The sequence below is a fragment of the Phascolarctos cinereus genome, unplaced genomic scaffold, assembly GCF_003287225.1.
Source record: "Phascolarctos cinereus isolate Bilbo 61053 unplaced genomic scaffold, phaCin_HiC Scaffold_5;HRSCAF=322, whole genome shotgun sequence".
Lineage (NCBI taxonomy): Eukaryota > Metazoa > Chordata > Mammalia > Diprotodontia > Phascolarctidae > Phascolarctos > Phascolarctos cinereus.
The window spans coordinates 33,714,228-33,733,506 of NW_027555958.1; the positions used below are offsets into that span (position 1 = coordinate 33,714,228).

A 19,279-nucleotide genomic window follows, 5' to 3' on the forward strand; every position below is an offset into this window, starting at 1 on the left:
TATCGGTTATTAACATTAGTACGGCTCCCGGAGCAGAGTGGGTGGCAGCTATGCCTATGGGAGCTACCAACCTGGGCATTTTATTGAGTTCTATGGGCCTGGGCAGAGGTAAGGGTTGGAGAGTGGACAGAGAGCCACCCTCGGAGACAGGAGAGCCTGAGGTCAAGGACTATCTTTGACACATACTGTCTGGTAGATGACCTGGGCAGGTCATCTAACCTTTTATTATCAAAGGAAATAATATTTGTAAAGCACTTTGGAAATCTTAAAGCACTCTCTCTCTCTCTCTCTCTCTCTCTCTCTCTCTCTCTCTCTCTCTCTCTCTCTCCCCCTCCCCTCTGCCTCCCTCCCTTTCTCTCTCTTTCTCTTTCCCCCCTCTCCCTTTCTTTCTCTCCCCTCCCCCCTCCCCTATTCCTCTCTCTCTCCTCTCTCCCCCCTAGTTATTGTTATTATTAATAAATCAAACTATTAATAATAATAATCACTCAGTGCCCCAGGAAACTAATTTAAAGATCAGGTGATGAGCTTCATTGGTAGAAACTTCCTCACCTGAGAGTTCCTTACACAAATGAAATAATAAATCCAGTCTTGCCTCATCTCCCCCACTTCCAACCTTCCCCCCCCCCAAAAAAAGGAGGTTTTGCAGGGATGTTGGGAAGCTGCCCGTTGGCGTCATCCTCCCCAGGTTCCTAAGATCTTCCCTTGCCCCTGAGCCTGATGGAGAGACTTGCTACAGAATGAAGTGTGAGTTTCCCATCCTCGAGGGAATACCAGGCTGGTGCCTTGGAAGACTTGGATCCAGTGCCCCAGGACAATCCGAGAGAACAGAAAACTGTTTTAATAATAGCGCTGAGTCAGAAACCTAATTCTGGAGCAGGAGTGAAAGTCACTGCAGTTAAGTCAGTTCCCTCCAGCTCCCTCCGAGAGTTTGTTCTTCTTTCCTTGATGAAGTTGCTTCTCTGTGTCCTTGTCAGCCTGTTGAGGGATCCAGCTAAGTATCAGGCTGACAAGGTAGCCCAGGATGCCTTGAAATCCTTTGGCAAGTGTCTGGCTGCTGGAGGCTTTGTGTTTTTTCATCTGTGTGTCTGTTATTGGAGGATAAGCCCAAAAGGACTCTGGGAGGGGCTGGGTCCCCAGCTGGCTGCAGAGATGGATTATTTTGACCACAACCACTCATGAAGTACCTCTGCTAAGGTACTTAAGATACCAATCAGTCAGTCAGTCAATAAAGATTAAGTAAGGGAATATGGTGCCAGGCACTGCATTAAGGGGCGGGGAAAAGGCAGTCTCAACCCTGGAGGAGCTCGAAATAGACCAAGTCATAGAAACTTGAAACATGGAAGTATTCACTTCTCCAACCAGTGTGCTCATCCTCTGGAGATGACACCATGCACTGGGTATCACAAGATTTGAGTGAAAACCCTGACTCTTCTTTCTCCCTGTGAGACCTTGGACAAGTCAGCAAGCCTCCATGGGCCCCCGTGTCCTTTTCTATAAGGAGAAAGGAGTAAGAATTGTGTGCTTTACAAATGTCATCTCATTTGATTCTCATAATGACTCTGGGAAGTAGGCACTGTTATCTGTATTTTATAGTTGAGGAATCTGAGGGAAAGAGACTTGCCCAGGGTCACACAGCTAGTAAGTATATGAGGTCAAATCTGAACTCAGGTCTTCCTAAATCTGCATTATCTAGCTACCTTCAATAAAATTAGAGGATTTAACTAGATGTCCTCTAAGGTCCCTTCCAGCTCAAAATCTATGGTCCTATGACCTCTGAGTTTCCTTTTACCACTAAATTTTATGCCTTTTTACATTTCCCTCCTTTTGGTAGAGGTGGGGGACTGGATGGGGAATGCTACATATACTGTCCAACACAGTTGGTGGTACTGGTTTTCTCTGATACCAGGAAAAGTTCTATTGGGGGAAGATACTGGGACCTAGCCATGGAGTTAAAAAACAAAAAAACGCATTACTAAAATGTGAAAGGAAACGAATTCTGTGATTCATTCTGCGCTTACAGATGGGCGACTGGTCATTCCTGGGGCGGCTTCTCACTGAAGTCCAGAACCACTCCACTGTCATCGGCAAGATCTGGCTCACCGCCCTCCTCATCTTCCGCATCCTCCTGGTCACTCTGGTGGGCAATGCAGTCTACGGGGATGAACAGTCCAAGTTCACCTGTAACACCCTCCAGCCCGGCTGCACCAACGTCTGCTACAACAGCTTCGCCCCCATATCTCACCTCCGCTTCTGGATTTTCCAGATTGTCCTGGTGGCCACGCCCTCCATCTTCTACATCGTCTGCGTGATGCACCAGGTGGCCCTGGAGGAGTGGATAGATGTGGAGAGGGACCGCCTGCTGGAGCTGTGGCAAAAGCAGGCAACTTCTCACCAGGCCTTTCCGCAGTCAGACTCTGGGGTCCTGGTGCCCTCCAGCTCCTTCGAGAGCCAGAGCCTGGAGGAGGCCGAGGAGATCCTTCCAAAGCATGCCGGCGCCACAGCTCAGGACCCCATCCAGCTGGCCAACCGGGTGTTGGTCATTTATATTGCCCACGTGGTGCTGAGGTCCTTCCTGGAGCTGGGATTCCTAGTGGGGCAATATTAACTGTTTGGGTTTAACGTGCCCCATTTATACCGCTGCGAAACCTACCCGTGTCCCACCAAGACAGACTGCTTTGTCTCCAGGGCAACAGAGAAAATGATCTTCCTGAATTTTATGTTCGGGGTGGGGCTTGGCTGTTTTCTTCTGAACTTGGCAGAGCTGCATTACCTGGGCTGGCTCTTCACCTTCCGGACGCTCTTCAAGGCTTGTGTCAATTGCTGCCAATATCTGGGGAAGGCTTCCCCACCCCACAGGCCCCAACTTCTGCCCCTTCTGGACTCTAGTCAGGATGGGATGCTCCTGGAGGCCTCCTTGCTGCCTGCATGGGGGTCAGGGCATCCCCGGCCACAGCATACAGTGATCCCTGTGACCATGGATGCAGGGCAGTCAGCTTTGGAGGGACATAGGGACCACAAATCTAAACAGGAAAAGCCCCCCAAAATGTCCCCTAGAAAAAAATCCTGGTTATAGTCACCCCCCCCCCACCCCCACCCCAGTACTCTAACCTAGATACCAGGTAGGGGAGAGTAGCTACAAACAGTGGCCAATCACAGCCTGGTCACATGGTCACTTCCCTCCTCTCCACTGTGTATCTAGAAAGTGGTCCCTACATGCATTCAGAAGAAAAACCTTCTCGGACTGGAGTAACTGACCCTCATGGGCATCTTTGCTTATTTTCCCACCTAGATACGTGGAATTCAAGTCAGTTTTGATTCTTTCTCCTCTCTCCCCTCACATTGTCAATGTACATCTCATTTTTTACCCCTTCCTTTCTGTTCCCAGATACATGTCGGTTGAATCTAATTCTTATCCCTCCTAGACCATTAAGTCCTCAGGTCCTTGGCGGCCTTAGCCTGGGCCTCGAGGCCACGTGGGGCCCTCTCGGCCCTCTAGTTCAGCCCTTTGACTGAATCCATCGGTCAAATGGTCACACTTGAGGACACAGGTTCCCCACCCCTGGCCCAGGCTCTTGTGATCCTGTCTCAAACAGCCTCTGCAATCCATCCCACATACTGGAGGAAAGATTAATCTGAAGACACAGTTCTGCACATTTAATTCAATGTATTTAAACAATTCAAAGAATGTTTTTTCAATAGCTACTCTGACCAAAAGTCTTGTGCTGGCTGCTAGGGGAGACGTGACCTCATGGGGCTTCTGGTCTAGTAGTGAAGACATCTGCAGACAACTAGGACCCACATATTTATGCCTTCAAATTTAAATTTCAAATTCAGCAAATATTTATCCAGCAATTTCTATTTGTAAGACATGGTGCTAAGTTCTGGGGGTACAAAATTTAAAAAATGATCCCGTCTTTGCCTTCAAGCTAATTATGAGTACATATGATAAGTTCACTCAATACATATCAACGAGCATTTATTTATGAAACAGCTGCTATATGCCAGGCACTGCGCAATGCCCGTAGGCTACAAAGAAAGAAATGAAACAGTCCCTGCCCTCCAGAAGCTTACATTCTAGCCCGGGGAGACAACATAGACATAGTAAATATGGAGAGGACATATTCAAAATAAATGCTAGGTGTTTGGGGAGGGAAGGAGGGAGGAAGGAGGAACCAAGCTGTTGGAGGAAAGGCTTCATATAGAAGGGAGCAGTTCCCCTGAGCCTTGAAGGAAACTAGAGAGTCTAAGAGGTAGATATGAAAAAGGAGCACATTTCAGGCACGTAGGACAACCAGGACAAAGGCACGTAGTTGGGAAATGAAGTATAATGTCCAAGGAACGGTAAGAAAGTCAGTTTGGCAGGTGCACAGTGCACGTGAATGATGTTAAAGTGCAGTGAGGCTGGAAAGGCTTTGGGGGGCCCACTTGTTATTTAAATCCCTACCAGAAAAGTTGATGTTTTATCTCAGAAGTAATTGGGAGTCATTGGAATGTACTGAGTAGGGAAATTACATTAGCCACACCTGTGTGGTTGTATGGACTACAGACTGGAGAGGTAGGGAGGCTGAGAAGGAGGCTATTGCCATAGTCCAGGTGAGAGGTGATGAGGGCCTGGACAGAGCCTGGTAGCCTGGTGAGTGATGAGGAGGGGAAGGACAAAAGAGAGAGTGCTATGTTAGCAACAATGATTTCAGTGACCATTGGCTATGTGGGGTAGGTGAGTGTGAGGGTGAGGAGTCAAGGCTGAGGCCAACAAACTTGGGGGCAAACCTGGATGACTGAGCAGAAATAGGTGCAAAGCAATGTGCTGAAGTTCAAGGGGAAGGCTGGTGGCAACAGGGCCATGTTTGAGGATTTCTCTCTTTTTAAAAATATTTTTAAATTAAAAAAAAATTTTATTATTATTATTATTATTATTTTTAACAGGGGCATGTTTGGAAAGCTTCAGGGAGGGACTGATATTTCAGCTGGATTTTAAAAGACTGATAAGACTGTACCTTCCCAGTGGATGAAGCAGGTCAGGGAGGAAAACCAGGCCTACGGGACAATGTGAGCAAAAAAGAACCACCCCCAAACCTAACAAACAGCACAGTGTGTTCAGGAGACAAAGAGGAGTCCATTTTTTTTTCTTGAGGCAGTCAGGGTTAGTTGACTTGCCCAGGGTCACACAGCTAGTAAGTGTATGAGGTCAAATTTGAACTCAGGTCTTCCTGACTCCAGGGCTCTATCTGCTGCACCACAAAGCAGCCCCTGAGGAGTCCAATTTGGCTGGAGCCTAGAATATATGGAAGGGAGTAACAACAGATAAGTCTGGCAAGGCAAAAGGGTGAAAGATTCTAGAGGGCCTTGAGTACCAGGTGAAAAATTTCTGAACTTCATTGGATAAGCAATAAGGAAACAGTGAGGATTTTTGAGCAGAGATTGATGTGACCAGATCTAATCACATGGAAGGTTCGGTCTGCACCCCGAGTCATGACTTCTACTTGACACAGATCCTCAGTAACTGTACTGGGCTGGTAAATGTTTAACAACTGGCTCTCCAGAAAAAGAAGAAAAAAAAAGACTGCAGAGCACACTTTGAAAGTTAATTTGTAGTATTAATATCTTCTCCATCACTTACTTAAGTTTAGACAGTCAACAAAATAGATCAAGCCCCGATTTGTACCTTTGGGGATTTCCAATGTGCAAATGCTCTGCTCTGAAAATTTAACAGTGAAAAGCTCACCCAGGGCTCCAGTACATTGCTGTTTATGCTCTGCCATAAGATCTTCAGTGACTCCCAAGTGCCCACCAGACAATGTCCTCAGTGAGGCATTCAAGGCCTTCTACCATCTGGCTCCAACTCACCTTTCCAACCTTCTCAGTACATCAACTCACAAATCTTTCGCTCGGGTTAAACTGGTTGCGTTGTTGTGCCCCAACGTACCTTGACTAAATCCAAGTTCCCCGCCCCTATTCTAGGGAGATCATGGCCTCTTTCCCTGGCCATCACTACTCCTGTAGAGTCTCTTTCTATTAGAATAAAAGCCACTTGACATGAATTCCTGTAGTATAGGACAATGCCTGGCAAGCAGAAAACACTTAATGCTCATTGATTCATTAGTTCAAACAGATGGAAAGGAGGGGGAAGGACATTACAAGCCAGTGGGACAGAATGAGCAAAAGCATGGAGGTACAAGGTATGTTGGGGCACAATAGCGAAACCAGTTTAACTGGAGTAAAAGATTTGTGTGTTGAGGTACTGAGAAAGTTGGAAAGGTAAGTTGGAGGTGGAATGTGGATTCAGTCAAAGGGCTGCACTTGAGGACCTAGAGGGCCACATGTGGCCTCGAGGCCTTAGGTTTCCCATCCCTGCCTTAGAGCCTCCTGGTGGTTAAAGTCACCAGGATGTGATTTCATTGATCCATCCGGCCACTTATTAACATCTAATTCCTCCCCATCCTTCCAGTCCAGCTGCAGTCCCATCTACTTTGTAAAACTTTCCCTGGTCACCCCAGCTAAAGTCAGCCTTTCTTCCTCTACATTCCTATTGAATGGATTTTCTATATAACGGATACACTGCCCAAAATCTCCTACTATAGTTTAGACTTACTATTTAAATCTTTTGTTGTTATCATTAAACTTTGCATCTGCTTATAAACTTGTCTCCTCACCCAGATTATAAATTTAGTGGGGGCAGGGTTTGGGTTTTACAAACTTACCAAAAAAAAATGCTTTACAGTGAGGGGATAGAGAGCTGGAGTCAGGAAGACCCAAGTTCAGATCTGACCTCAGACACTAGCTGTGTGACCTCTGGCAGGTCACTTAACCATTGCCTGCCTCAGTTTCCTCATCTGTAAAATGGGAATCATAACAGCATCAAATGAGATAATATTTGTAAAGTGCTCTGCAGTGTATGGTAGGCGCTGTCTAAATGTTGGCTATTATTACAAATAAAGATTTGCTGATTTGACTTGATTTTGGTATTTACATATTGGAAAGGTCTGCAGGAGAGTCTAATCTATACTATTTTGAAGCCTCTGATCACCTTCCTTTCCTCATCTCTAATGTGTGGGGCACTGGGCTGATTCCTTCTTTGTCTCTAACGTGCGGGGTATGGGGCGATGGGCTGACTCCTTCGCAGAGATTTCTTTCATGATTCCTGTCAGCTTGTCCTGAGACTCCCAGAGAGCTTTCTGCATATTTCTCCTCCTGTGTAGTAACTTGTTCTTGGCCCCAGATGCGTGGCCAAAGGGACCTAGAGCCAGGACAGGACAATAACACCTGGATTTTATAGGATCCTAAAATTTAGAGCAGAAAGGGATTTCATTTATTTGTTTATTTTCAAAGTAACCAAACCTTCCCTCTACCAATTCAGGTCAACCCCCCTAGCTTACAATTTTAAGAATTGCCTGGGGGCATACCGAAGCCAAATGACTTGGCCAGGGTCACACAGCCTTCCTGACTCTGAGCCTGGCTCTGGATCCAAGCCTTGTGTGTGGTAGGCACTTCCTTAATAAAGGTTTGCTTCATTTAATTGTGCCCTCCCTCCCACCCGGTCTAGTCCTCTCAGAGGTCTGAGCTAGTGCAGGTGAAAGGCCTCAGTGGAAAAGCTCACGATTTCGCAATTAACATTCTTTCCCTTGGTTCCTCAGACACAAACACCCACAAGGAACCTCCCTGAAGGAGTTAATGATCAGTGAGTAAATAATGCAGGATGGCAAATGTCAGCAGGATCCTCTGTCTCTGTGTCCTTTCCTGCTCTTCCTGGAGCTCTTCAGTTACTGAAAATTCAAGGAGTTTGACCAAGAAAGGAGTCCTGTTTGACGCTTGAAGACGGGATATGATGAAATATTTCCCCGTCCCCCTTTTCACCTTTCGTCTTCCTGACTTTCCACCCTTCCTGCATCTTCAGATACACGCTTAAGGCGAGGTAGAAAGTAGACAATACTGTATTACTGCTCTGCTAAAAGACCTTCAATGCCTCCCAGTGCCTATCAGACAAAGACCAAACTATTTAGCTTGGTGTTCAAGGCCTTCCACAATCTGGCCTTTTTACTACTTCACCATGCAAATCTTTCACTCCAGCTAAATTGGGTTAGCAGGTTGACAGTGGTCAGATCAATTTATTCACAGGATCATCATAATTATAGTTAGCAAGTTAAGGCTGGCGAAAATCGCTTTACTTATGCCATCTCACAACAAGTCTGGGAAAGAGGGGCTACTATTATGATCCTCATTTTGTAGGTGAGGAAACTGAGACTTGTCTAGGGCCACATAGTGTCACAAGTCACATAGAGTCACAAGTGTCTGAGGCCAGGTGTGAATGCTGGGCTTCCTGATTCCACACTCTATGTGCTATTCTAACTAGCTGCCTTATGGAATGAGACCTGTAATACAGAAGACAAAGGACACCCATGAACTTCAAAGTGCTGCCTAGTATATAGAGGCTGTTTTTCACTACTACTACTACTACTAGTGCTACTACAACTACCACTACCACCCCCACCAGCGTTACTAATACTATTTATGCTACTACTACCAGTACTACAATTAATACTGATACTATTACTACCATTGCTACTAATATTACTACTACTACTACACCACCACCATTATTACTACTACTATTTAAACTATGACTACCACTACTACCACCACTACTAACATTACTATCACCACCACCATTACTACTACTACTGGTACCACTACTACTATTAATACTACTACTAGTACTACAATGAGTGCTAATACTACTACCACCAGCATCTCTGGGGCTGGAACTAACCTCAGAGATCATGTAGGCCAATGGCCTCATTTTCTATGAGGGTCAGGAGGAGCCGTGCCACAGTCCCAGTCAGTAAGGGTCAGAGGTGGGATTTGGACTCTGGTCCAGAGTCAGGGCTCTATCTGCTGTGTCATTTATTTACTGACTCATTCCACTATGAGCCAGGCCTTCTACTTGGCTCTGGGAATAATGCAAAGACGAAATGAAAAAGGCCTTGTTCTTAAGGTCCTTGAACTCTCTTGGTGGCAAATAACATCCACCTGGATAAGTAACTAAGAAAGATAAGCCAAGTACTTCCTTACAGAAGGCCAGGGCTGGAGGAGGGAGGAGCCAAGGGGATCAGGAAAGGCCAGTGGAAGAGGTTGTCCCTGAGAGCTGGAGGCCAGGAGGGAATGTCCACAGCACTGAGTGTGGGAAGGAGAACGGTAAGCCTGGTGGCTGGAGGCATGCTGGGAAGGGTTTTTTATATATGCCAAATAGAGAAGTTTGTATTTTATCCCAGATGGAACGGTGGGTCGCTGGAGCTTCTGAAAGAGGGAACTGCCATGGTCACACCCCCGCTTTAGAATATGGCTTTGGCAGCTGTATGGAAGATGGATGGGAGTCAGGGAGAGAATGGAGCCTGGGAGACCATGTAAGAGGCTCTTACTGTCCAAGTGAGAGGTGATGAGGGCTTGAACTAGGGTGGTGACAGGAGAGCGATAAAAGAGAGGTTGCAAAGGTGGGAGAGACAAGGCTTGGTGACCAATTGGATAGGATGGATAAGAGAATATCAAGGAATCAAGCATGATTCTGAGGTCACTCATCTGAACAAGTAGAGGGATGGTGGTGCTCTTGATAGAAGATGAAGGGAGATTTGGCAGTGGTGGGAAGATAATGAGTTTTGTTTGGGATATATTGAGTGTAAGACAATGACAGGAGAGCCAGGAGGACATTTTAAGAGGATCGTAGATTTTTAGAGATGGAAGGGATGTCAGAAGTCATGAAGTCAATCCCCTACCCCCATTTTCCAGATGAGGAAACAGAGGCCCAGGGAAGTTAAATGACTTGCCCAAGGTCACACAGGCAGTAAGTATCAGAACATAAGATTTGAACCCAGGAACTTGGACTCCATATCCAGTACGTTTTCCACTGTACCATGCTGCCTCTGGGCAGCGAGGTAGGAAGGAAGCTCAGGAGAGACTGAAGTCGTATATCTATACATCAATATCTATATCTATGTCCATATTTATCTAGGTAGATAGCTTTCTATCTATACATATTACATATTATATACACAGATGATAGAAAGATAGTTGGAGTAATAGATGATAGATAGATGGATAACTAGATAGTTGGAAGAATAGATGATATATGGATGGATGGATGGTTAGCTAGAGAGCCTTTATTAAGCACCTAGAATATACTAGACACTGCTAAACACTGGGAATACTCAAACAAAACCCAAACTGTCCCTGACCTCATGCAGCTTGTATTCTAATGGGGGAGGGGAGATGGAAAGGGAAAATGATATGTCCACATATAAGTAGACACACACACACACACATATATATATATATATATATATATATACATATATATATATATATAATATATATATATATATATATATATATACATTTAATATAAAATGCAGGATCTTCCAAAAACAACTGCATGAATACTTTTGGACTATCATATACACCCACTAAAAGTTGGGCAGAGGGGGTCATACAAGACATGGCACTGCAGCTGAAAGAGCTAGGAATCCTAAGAGGTAGAGGTGAGGAGAGAGTACATTCCAGGGGCAGCAAGGTGGCACAGTGGATAGAGCTCCAACTTTGGAGTCAGGAGGACCCGAGTTCAAATCTGACCTCAGACACTTGACACTTAGTAGCTGTGTGACCCTGGGCAAGTCACTTAACCCTGACTACTTCACTAAAGAGCAAAGAGAGAGAGAGAGAGAGAGAGAGAGAGAGAGAGAGAGAGAGAGAGAGAGAGAGGGAGAGAGAGAGAAAGAGCACATTCCAGGTATGGGGGACAGATTGTGCAAAGGAATGGTGGCAGATGGTGTGTTATGAAGAACATGGCCAAAAGGCGAATTTGGCTGGAATTAGCATGGAGGATGGTGATGTGTAGTAAGCCTGGAAAAGCAGGCTGGAGCCAGGCTGTGAAGGGCTTTAAGAGCCAAACAAAAGGCATTTATATTTTATCCTGGATGGAACTGGGAGTCATTGGAGCTTCTTGAGCTGGGAAGTGACATGGTCTCAAACTTGTGCTTTAGGAATATCAGTTTGGCAGCTGAGCAGCAGTTAGAATGGGGAGAAGCAATGAAAGAGTGAAAGATGGTGGTCACTGTGTGAGTGGAGACAAGGGGATCGATGTGAGAGGTGCTGCAGCGGTAGAGACAAGATATGAGACTTGGTTATGGGAGGAGGAAAGAGTCAATGAGTGAGGGGAGGGGGGACCTCAGTGACTGGGCCTTTGACAGAAATAGAAAACTGAGGAAGAGAAGTGGTTTTGAAGGAAAGAGAATGAGTCTTGTTTCGGACTTGCTGGATTTAAGATGCCTAGGTGACATCCAACTGGAAATATTCAGTAGGTTTCTAGGTGATAAGCAGTGGAGGACTAGGGATCAGGGGAGAGATGAGGGCAAGCTACAGAGAACTGGGAGGCCCCTACAAAAATCTAAGAATCTGATTCATGGGAGCTGAGAGACGGACAGACAGAAAGACAGAGAGACACACATGAATGGACAGATCGAGACAGAGAGACAAAGAGGAGAGGAGGGAGGGAGGGAGGGGGAAGAGAGAGAGAGAGAGAGAGGAGAGAGAGAGAGAGAGAGAGAGAGAGAGAGAGAGAGAGACAAAGAGAGACAGAGATAGAGAGATAAAGAGACAGAGACACACACACAGATGGACAGACCGAGACAGAGACAAAGAGGAGAGGAGGGAGGGAGGGAGAAGAGAGAGAGAGAGACAAAGAGAGACAGAGATAGAGAGATAAAGAGACAGAGACACACACACAGATGGACAGACCGAGATAGAGACAAAGAGGAGAGGAGGGAGGGAGGGAGAAGAGAGAGAGAGAGAGAGGAGAGGAGAGAGAGAGAGAGAGAGAGGAGAAGAGGAGAGAGAGAGAGAGAAGGAGGTGAAGGCTTAGACTAGAGCCTTGGGATTTACTCAGGAGGTGGCACATGGCTGATGGTCCAGCAAAAGAGACAGAGGAGTGTCTGGATAGGAAGGAAGAAAACTAAGAGAGAGCGCGGTCATAAAAGCCCAGAGAGGAGGAAGTATCAGGAGAGGATGATGAAAGGTGTTAAATGCTGAAGCAAAACCAAGAAGGATGAAGCTTGAGAAAAAGGTCTTGGGGTTGGGTGATGAAAGCACTCTTGGTAACTTTATAGAAAGCAGTTTCAGTCTGCTCATGAGAATGAGAATGGAAGCCATATTGCAAGAGATGAAGGGAGAAGAGCAAAGTGTAGCCAGCTTTTTTTTTCTTTTCCTAGTTTGGCAGTGAAAGAGAAGAGAGATAAAAGGTGAGAGCTTGAGGGGATGTTAGCATCATGTGAAGGATGAGGAAAGACTTGGGCAGGTTTGTAGGCAGTAGAGGAGATGGTAGATGAGGAGAAACTGAAGATTATGGAAAAAGGGGATGATTAAGGAAGGGGGCGAGGCAATCTGCCAGAGGCAAGAGGGGCTAGCAGAACCAACGGTATAAGTAGAGGGGTTGGCTTTGTTCATCAGAGACTGGAATACAGGAGAGGAGAAAGGCATGACAGGAGGGAACTCAGAGCAAATGACCTAAATGCATATCGGTTAAGTTTTTTTTTCTTGCAAGTTATTCAATTACAGAGAGAGAGAGAGAGAGAGAGAGAGAGAGAGAGAGAGAGAGAGAGAGAGAGAGAGAGAGAGAGAGAGAGAGAGAGAGAGAGAGAGAGAGAGAGAGAGAGAAAGAGAGAGAGAGAGAGAGAGAGAGAGAGAGAGAGAGAGAGAGAGAGAGAGAGAGAGGCAGAAGGCTCCCCCCTCCCCCCAATTCTCTTTTCACTAATAGTCTGTGTTCTGTCAGAATGGGGTTAGGCCAGCCTGGAAAAAACCCTGGTCCAGCTCCAAGCGGTGCTATCCAGCCCTGGCCTGTAGCACTTCCTCATCCCGCCCGAACCCCAGGTTAGTTTTCTTCCAGCCACGAAGGGAAACAGCATCAACATATGTCTTCAGCCCTTTGGCTGCTTTGGGGGAGTGGGCTTTCTTTCCCCCTCCTTCCTAAGCAGATATACACAAAGAAAGGCCTGACCCACCCCCAGTCTTCCCTCCTAGCAAGAACAGGAGCGCTTTTCTCTGCTGATCCGCATGTACAATGAGACCCCACCGAAAGGGGTCACGGTGGCATGAGAGAGACGCCTCTCCTTCTGTGCCCTCGGGGTCCATGCCCATTTCAGGCAGCGCCAGCACGAAGCCTGTGCCTGCCCGCCCAGGGCAGTAGCGAATGCCCAGCTGCCCCCTTCGGGCAGGCGCAGCGCGGCCCTGGATCCTGCCATCTCGGTGGCGGCCAGCAGGGTCCCGGTGCTCACCGGGCCGAGAAGAGCCCGAGGCCGGCCGGGGTGTTTATCCCGGGCGCGGCCAGCAGGGCGCTCCCTCCTTCGCGCTGGGCTGGGCAGGGCTAGGCTAGGCTGGGCTGGGCTGTCTGGCTGGGCGGCGGGGCTGCGCTTCACTGCGCTGCGCTGCGCGGGGTTGGACTGAGCAGGGCTGGGCTGGCCCGGCTGCGCTGCGCGGGGCTGGACTGAGCTGAGCTGCGCTGCGCTGCGCGGGGCCGGGCTAGGCTGCCAGGGCTGGGCTGGGCAGGGCTGGGCTGGGCTCGGGCGGGCTGGGGGCGGCGCCGCGCGGCTCCGGGGCTCGGCTGGGCTCACTGCGCTAGCTCGCTCGCTCGCTCTCTCGCTCGCTCGGCGCGCCTCTGCTGGCCTCTGCTGGGGTCTGCTGCGTGCGCTGCAGCCGGGACTGGGAGCCGGCGCTGGAGCCGGCGCTGGAGCGGGGCCGGGCCGGGGCCGGGCCCGAGCCCAAGCCGGTGCATGCCGCGTCCCTGCATCTCCTGCCTGGCCGCCCGTCCGGCGGGCTCCGGCGGCCGGTGAGTGCGGGTCGGGCCCGGGGCGGGAAGGGAGCCGGAGAGCCTGAGAATCGGAGCCGGGGGTGGCCGGGTGGCGGGGCGGGCTCCTCCTCCTTCTCCTCCTCCTCCTCCTTCTTCCCCTCCTTCCTCTCCTCCTCCTCCTCTCCTCCTCCTCCTCCTCCTCCCGGGAAGCCGCCGCGGCCCTCCGGGCTCCGGCTTCTCCCCCTGCCCTGCTTTGGCGCTGGGGGTGCACGAGAAGACGCCGGCGCGTTCTTCTCCGGGCCCCTGGCGCCGGGCCGGGGCATGGACGGGGCTGCGGACGCCTTCGGACCCGGAGAGTGCAGGGGGGAGGCAGGCGCTGTCCTGCAGCGGCTAGGGGCAGGCGGCCAGGGACGGTTAGGGCCGGGGCGCCCAGCCCCCTTCTTCCTCCTTCGGGGGTGCCCTTTATTCCGGAGGGAGCTCTGGGGGCATGCATTGTACTGGATGGATGTTCCGTGCGTGGGAGTGGGGTGGCGGTGGGGCTGCCCCCTCCCCTCACTGGCCCCTAGTGAGTCGGGATGGGGGGAGGGGGGACATGGGACTTGGGAGTAGGGGGCTGAACTGCCTTAGGCCCAGGCTTTCCTGACAGCCTTAAGGGGAGGGGGAAAAGCAAATGAGATTGGAGTCCATTATCCTCTCCCTCGGCCCTCACCCTTTCACTGCCAAAACAGCGCAGCCCTCCCCCCTGGAGCAGCTGCCAGACAGCTGGCAAAACAATGGAGTAAAGGCGACCCTGGTTCCCTGATGCCCGCTGCCCCTCTTCTTCCTCCTCCTCCTCCGACTAGAGGCAAAGATGGCTGGGGGAATCCTTGGGCCTTGGGGGATTCTGGATCCTCAGCTTGTTTCCCTATTTACCTTTTCAAAGAGGGTAGGGAGGAGGGGAAGAGAGAAAGGGAAGCAGGCTAGCCTGGGGCAGGGGTGAGAGACAGGCCTGGCCTGTCCCCACCCCACTAACCTGTCATGCCAGTTGGTTGGGTGACAGGCGTGGGGGTTATCTGCCCCTCCCGGGGTTCCCTGGGGGTGGTTCCTTGCCATACTAAGCTAGGCAAGGAGTGGTCACAGTCTTGGGCAGAAGGGCATGCAGCATACACACGGTTGGCTTTGTCGTAGTGGGTTGGGAAGAAGGGGTTGGGCACAGATGGGCACATAGATCTCCCAGAGACATGTGCTCTCTACAAATTTTTTAAGAAAGGCAGGAGCCCAAAGAAGAGAGTGCACTGGGGCTGATGATGGTCAGTGGTTTGATTTTGCTGGCCAGCTGAGCTGTCCCAGAACCCTGACAGGATCCATCCCTTGGCTCTAGGCATGTCTGGTGCTTTGTGTGGGGTCCCTTCTGGCCAGGGCCCCTTTCCTAACCCATTCTCTGAGGGATGAGAATTGGTCCCTTCCTTGAGGCAGGATCACATTATATTATAGTTTTTGAGCTGAAAGAGACCTCTCCTACCAATTAATTTACCAATGAGACTGAAACCCAGAGAGTTTAAGTGACTTGTCCAAGGTCACACAGCACACTTGAACTCAGACCCTGTAGGTCCACTTTTTCCTCTGAGCTCATCAGTGAACAGACCTATTGCCATATCAGGGTCTTATCCCACTGCTGCCACCATTTTTGTCAGTTTGGGCGCCAGTTCCTATTTGGGGATGTTGCAAATGCCAATGCTGGCACTTGTAGGGAGCCTGGGGCTTCCGGCCAGCCCTTGGCCGACTCCTCCACTGGTCAAAGCTTCCTTCATGGTGTTTGCCTCCAGAGCTTCCCCTCTGGCTCCTTTGTTCCCAATCTCAGGCTTTCCAGGAAATGGCCTCCCTTTCAGGTCATTACTAGTTAAATATAGCACTGGGTGGAGGTTTGCCCGTCTATTGACGTCTTCACGTTGGGTGGAAGGAGCCACGCCAGGATGGAGAGGAAGAATGCCTCATCCATAGGTAGAGGCTGTGGGATTGAGAGAAGAAGGTTTGGTGGGGCATTGGTGCCAGGAGTGGTGTGGGAGTTCTTGTGGATAAACTTCCTGGTGGAAGAACTGAACTTTGAACTGTTGGTAGCCTGGTCCCCTGGCTGGCCTACCTTCCTGCCCAACAGTTTGTTTACAGGGACCATCACCACCACCCAGTCTAGGGCAGAGGGCCTGGATGTCTCTATATGAAGGACTTGACGCCCTCTTCCCAAGACCTAACATTGGCCCCGGCACACAGTAGGTGCTTAATAAATGCTTGCTGATTGATTGAGAGGAGCAAGAAAGGGTCAGATGAAAGAAAGGGTCGTGGTGAATTGTCCTTTGGAGGAAGCCAGAGACCTCAAACTTGGATTCTCTGCCCCAGCCAATCAACAACCACTTCTTAATTGCCTACTGTGTGCCAAGACTGTACTAAGTGCTGGCAGTGCCATCCCTTGTTCCCTCCCCTTGCAAGTCGAGGCCTCTTCTAATCCCTACCCTCTCACCTCCGGAGACTCAGTTAGAGTCTTCTAGGGGCATCTATCTCTCTCTGTTATTGCGGTCACCTCAGCTCGCCCAGACTCTGGCCGCCAATGTTACTGGCCTTCGTCCAGGGGCTCTGAGTCTGGGACAGGCCAATCCCACAGAAGTCCCACCGGTCTTTCCAGGGGAGTTCTGGGTGGAATGGAGCAGCCAGGAGGCCAGGGCCTGGCCTAAAGAGAGAAACCACCCTGTGAAGGGTGGACTACTTACTTTATTTGCCTAGTCTCAGGAAGACTAAATGCTTCCTCGCTGCACTGGGTCACAGACTCAGAGGGCAATGCTGGGGTGGGCTTTTTGGTATGCGTGTGGCTCTTTCCCTGCTTCTTGTAGTAGAGGGCTGTCTGCAGCCAGACACAGTCCATCTGGAGCAGGCAGAGCTGAGCCCCAGGAACACAGGCCTCCAACTGATCTGCTTTCCTGACCTGCTGGCCAGATTCCAAGCTGCTGGCAGTTGGGTCCTGGGGGCTCCCCAGATTCTTGGGGTGCCTTGGCCCTAACAGGGGAGGGAGTAATCACCTGGGTGCGGTGAGTAAGGAGAAGAGGATTTATCTGATTGGCCCCAGCTGATGGGTCAGAGGCTGCTCAAACCACTTCTTCGTGGATTGTCCATAGGGAGGGTCCAAGATGGGGGGCTTGGTTGAACTTCCCAGGCCCAGGTTGGTGGCAGGCCTCGGGTTCCTTCTTATCTGAATTTACCCTCCCACCCCTCTGTTTCTAGACAGTATGAGAAGAAAGCTTAGGGCAGGGGTGGGGAACATTTCTCAGGGGGGTAGGATGGCTGTAGTGGGGATCAGAGAGGGCCTAGAGAGGAGTGGGGCCCTCCCTTCTCCTTCACAGCTCCCAAATTTTTGGCCTGTTCTTTGTCTCAAGGTAGGGATCATGCGGCCTGTAAATTATCTCTGTTCCCCTGACATTTCAAACAGCCCCTACTCACTCAGTGGTTTAAGCTGTGGTGCTCAGGGTTTGAAAGGGCTCTCTTTCTTTTACCTCTGCTGGGGATTTCACAGACTTTAGCAATGGATTTTTTAAGAGAAACCTGGTGTCCAGAGCCCGATCAGGGTCCCTTGTTCGAGGTGTGGACTTGGAGGACCTGGGTTCGGATGCTGCCTCTGATGCTTCATGTCTGTGTGTGTGACCTTGGACAAGTCCCTTGACTCCCCAAGGCCTCAGTTTTTTCGTCTGTAAAATGGAAGGGCCAGACTAGGTGGCATATCCAGCTCCTTGGATTTGGAGTTGGAGGACCTGTATTCAAATCTTACTTCTACTACTTACTTTTTGTCAAATGAAGGGTTGGTTTAGAGGAGCTCTGAGGCACTTTCCAGCTCTGAGGTCTGTGCCTTGGACCAAGATCTGGGCTTTGGGGGGAGGTGCTGAATGGATCGTGGTTAATAATCAAAGGGAATTCTTTTAGATAAAGCCGTGGTAAGCCTTTGAAAACAGGTACTGGTAGAGTAGAACCTTCTGGAGGTCATAGGTCATAGGTCATAGAGCTGGACAGAAAGCTGGAGATAATTGAGTCCAGAAAGATTGTTAGGAACTGACGGGCTTGGGTTTGACTCTTGGCCCAGCTACGTATAGATGTGTGACCTTGGGTGAGTGACTGTCCCTGGCTGGCTCACCGAGATGTCCCCTACAAAATGAGGAGGTGAAAACAGATGGGTGGTCTCACTCACGATCTATTGTCTCAGCCCTTCCCCCAACGCCTCATCTTACAGAGCGGGATGGGGAACTGACTTGTTCAAAGGCACTGGATTAAGGGCCGACCTGTCATTTGGGAATTTCCAACAGGAGTCTCCCGCAGGGGTTTTTTTCTGGTTAGGTCAGGAGTTTTTGGGCAAAGAAGAGGCAGATTAACCAGTGGGGAAACAGGGTCTTTGGCTGCCCCTGCTGGGGATCCTTGCATTTTATGTGGCGAGCCTTGGCTTGGCCGGGCCGCTGGCCGGCCGGTCCCTTCTCTTCCTGAGTGGCAGTAAATGACCTGGGAGGGGCTGCCGTGGCTCTGGGCGCCCCGTGTGGAGTGACAGGGGAAGCTAGCCGGTATGTAGTTTGCTGATGTCAGGCCAGACATGTGCACTTGATTTGGAACACACCTGAAGTCAGATAAGCACCCTGTGACTGAGTGGTGAGTCAGAGATGGGCTGCGAGCTCAGCAGAACAGGCCCAGGAAGTGTTGGGCCCCTCCTCACCTCATCCCCTGGGCTGGGCTGGGCTGGGCTGCTTCTAGCCAGCTCATCTACTGATGTGTTAGAACCAACCTCTGTCTGCAGTCTGGTGAAGTGATGGCTGTGCGGACAGCTGAGAGATAAAAAGCCCCTGAGCTGGAGGAAAGGGCCTCTCTGACAGGTCAGAGGCCAGGGAAGGAAGGCCTGTCATGGCAGAGCAAAGCATTTCCTTTGTTTTTATTTATGAGTTGGCCTGCTCAGGGATGGAACGGGGAGGGGTACCCTGAGAATGGTCCTTGCCATGACCCATTCCTCCTGGTAGATTCCAGGTACTCTCTGGCCTGGGTGCCGAAGGTTCTCTCTATAAGCTTCTGTCCCTAGGGTTTCTAACACCCCAACAGGAAGGTGACCCATTTATCTGCCCTCATTTAAAGTCATGTAGCACAACCAGGCAGCCTGGTGTAGGGTGATTTGGAATTTGGGAGTGGAGGTGGAAACAAAGACATGAGCATGGACCTCAACCTCTCAGAATGCTCAGAGAGCACTGACTCTAGTCTGAGGACATGACTTCAGATCCCACCAGTGATGCTCACTGCCTGGTCACACAGAGCAATCATTTAACCTCTCTGGCCCTCAGGTTCGCTATCTGTAAAAAAAAGGGGGTGTCTTCCAGCTCAAGACCTGATGAGATGGCTGTAGGGGAAACAATTGGAGAATGTTGTCATGTTCCACAAATGTAATTGTAGAAATATCCGACC

At 49.8% G+C, this 19,279-nt stretch overlaps 2 protein-coding genes across 5 annotated transcripts in view; both read left to right on the top strand.

Moving 5' to 3' along the window:
- The first annotated feature begins 2,014 nt into the window (after positions 1-2,014).
- LOC110192263 (gap junction gamma-1 protein-like) lies at positions 2,015-6,957 on the top strand. The gene has a single exon (XM_020963328.2). The coding sequence runs from the start codon at positions 2,021-2,023 to the stop codon at positions 2,603-2,605; it is 585 nt and encodes a 194-aa protein (XP_020818987.1). The 5' UTR covers positions 2,015-2,020; the 3' UTR covers positions 2,606-6,957.
- Positions 6,958-13,639: 6,682 nt separating this feature from the next.
- The window catches only part of MYO18A (myosin XVIIIA), a 156,386-nt gene continuing 150,746 nt past the window's right edge, over positions 13,640-19,279 (top strand). For 3 of the 4 annotated variants that reach the window (XM_078154782.1, XM_078154783.1, XM_078154784.1), the window contains exon 1: positions 13,640-13,867. The gene's annotated coding sequence lies outside the window, so the exon portion shown is untranslated. The remainder of the gene's footprint in view (positions 13,868-19,279) is intronic. The other variant, XM_078154790.1, reaches the window with a different exon arrangement.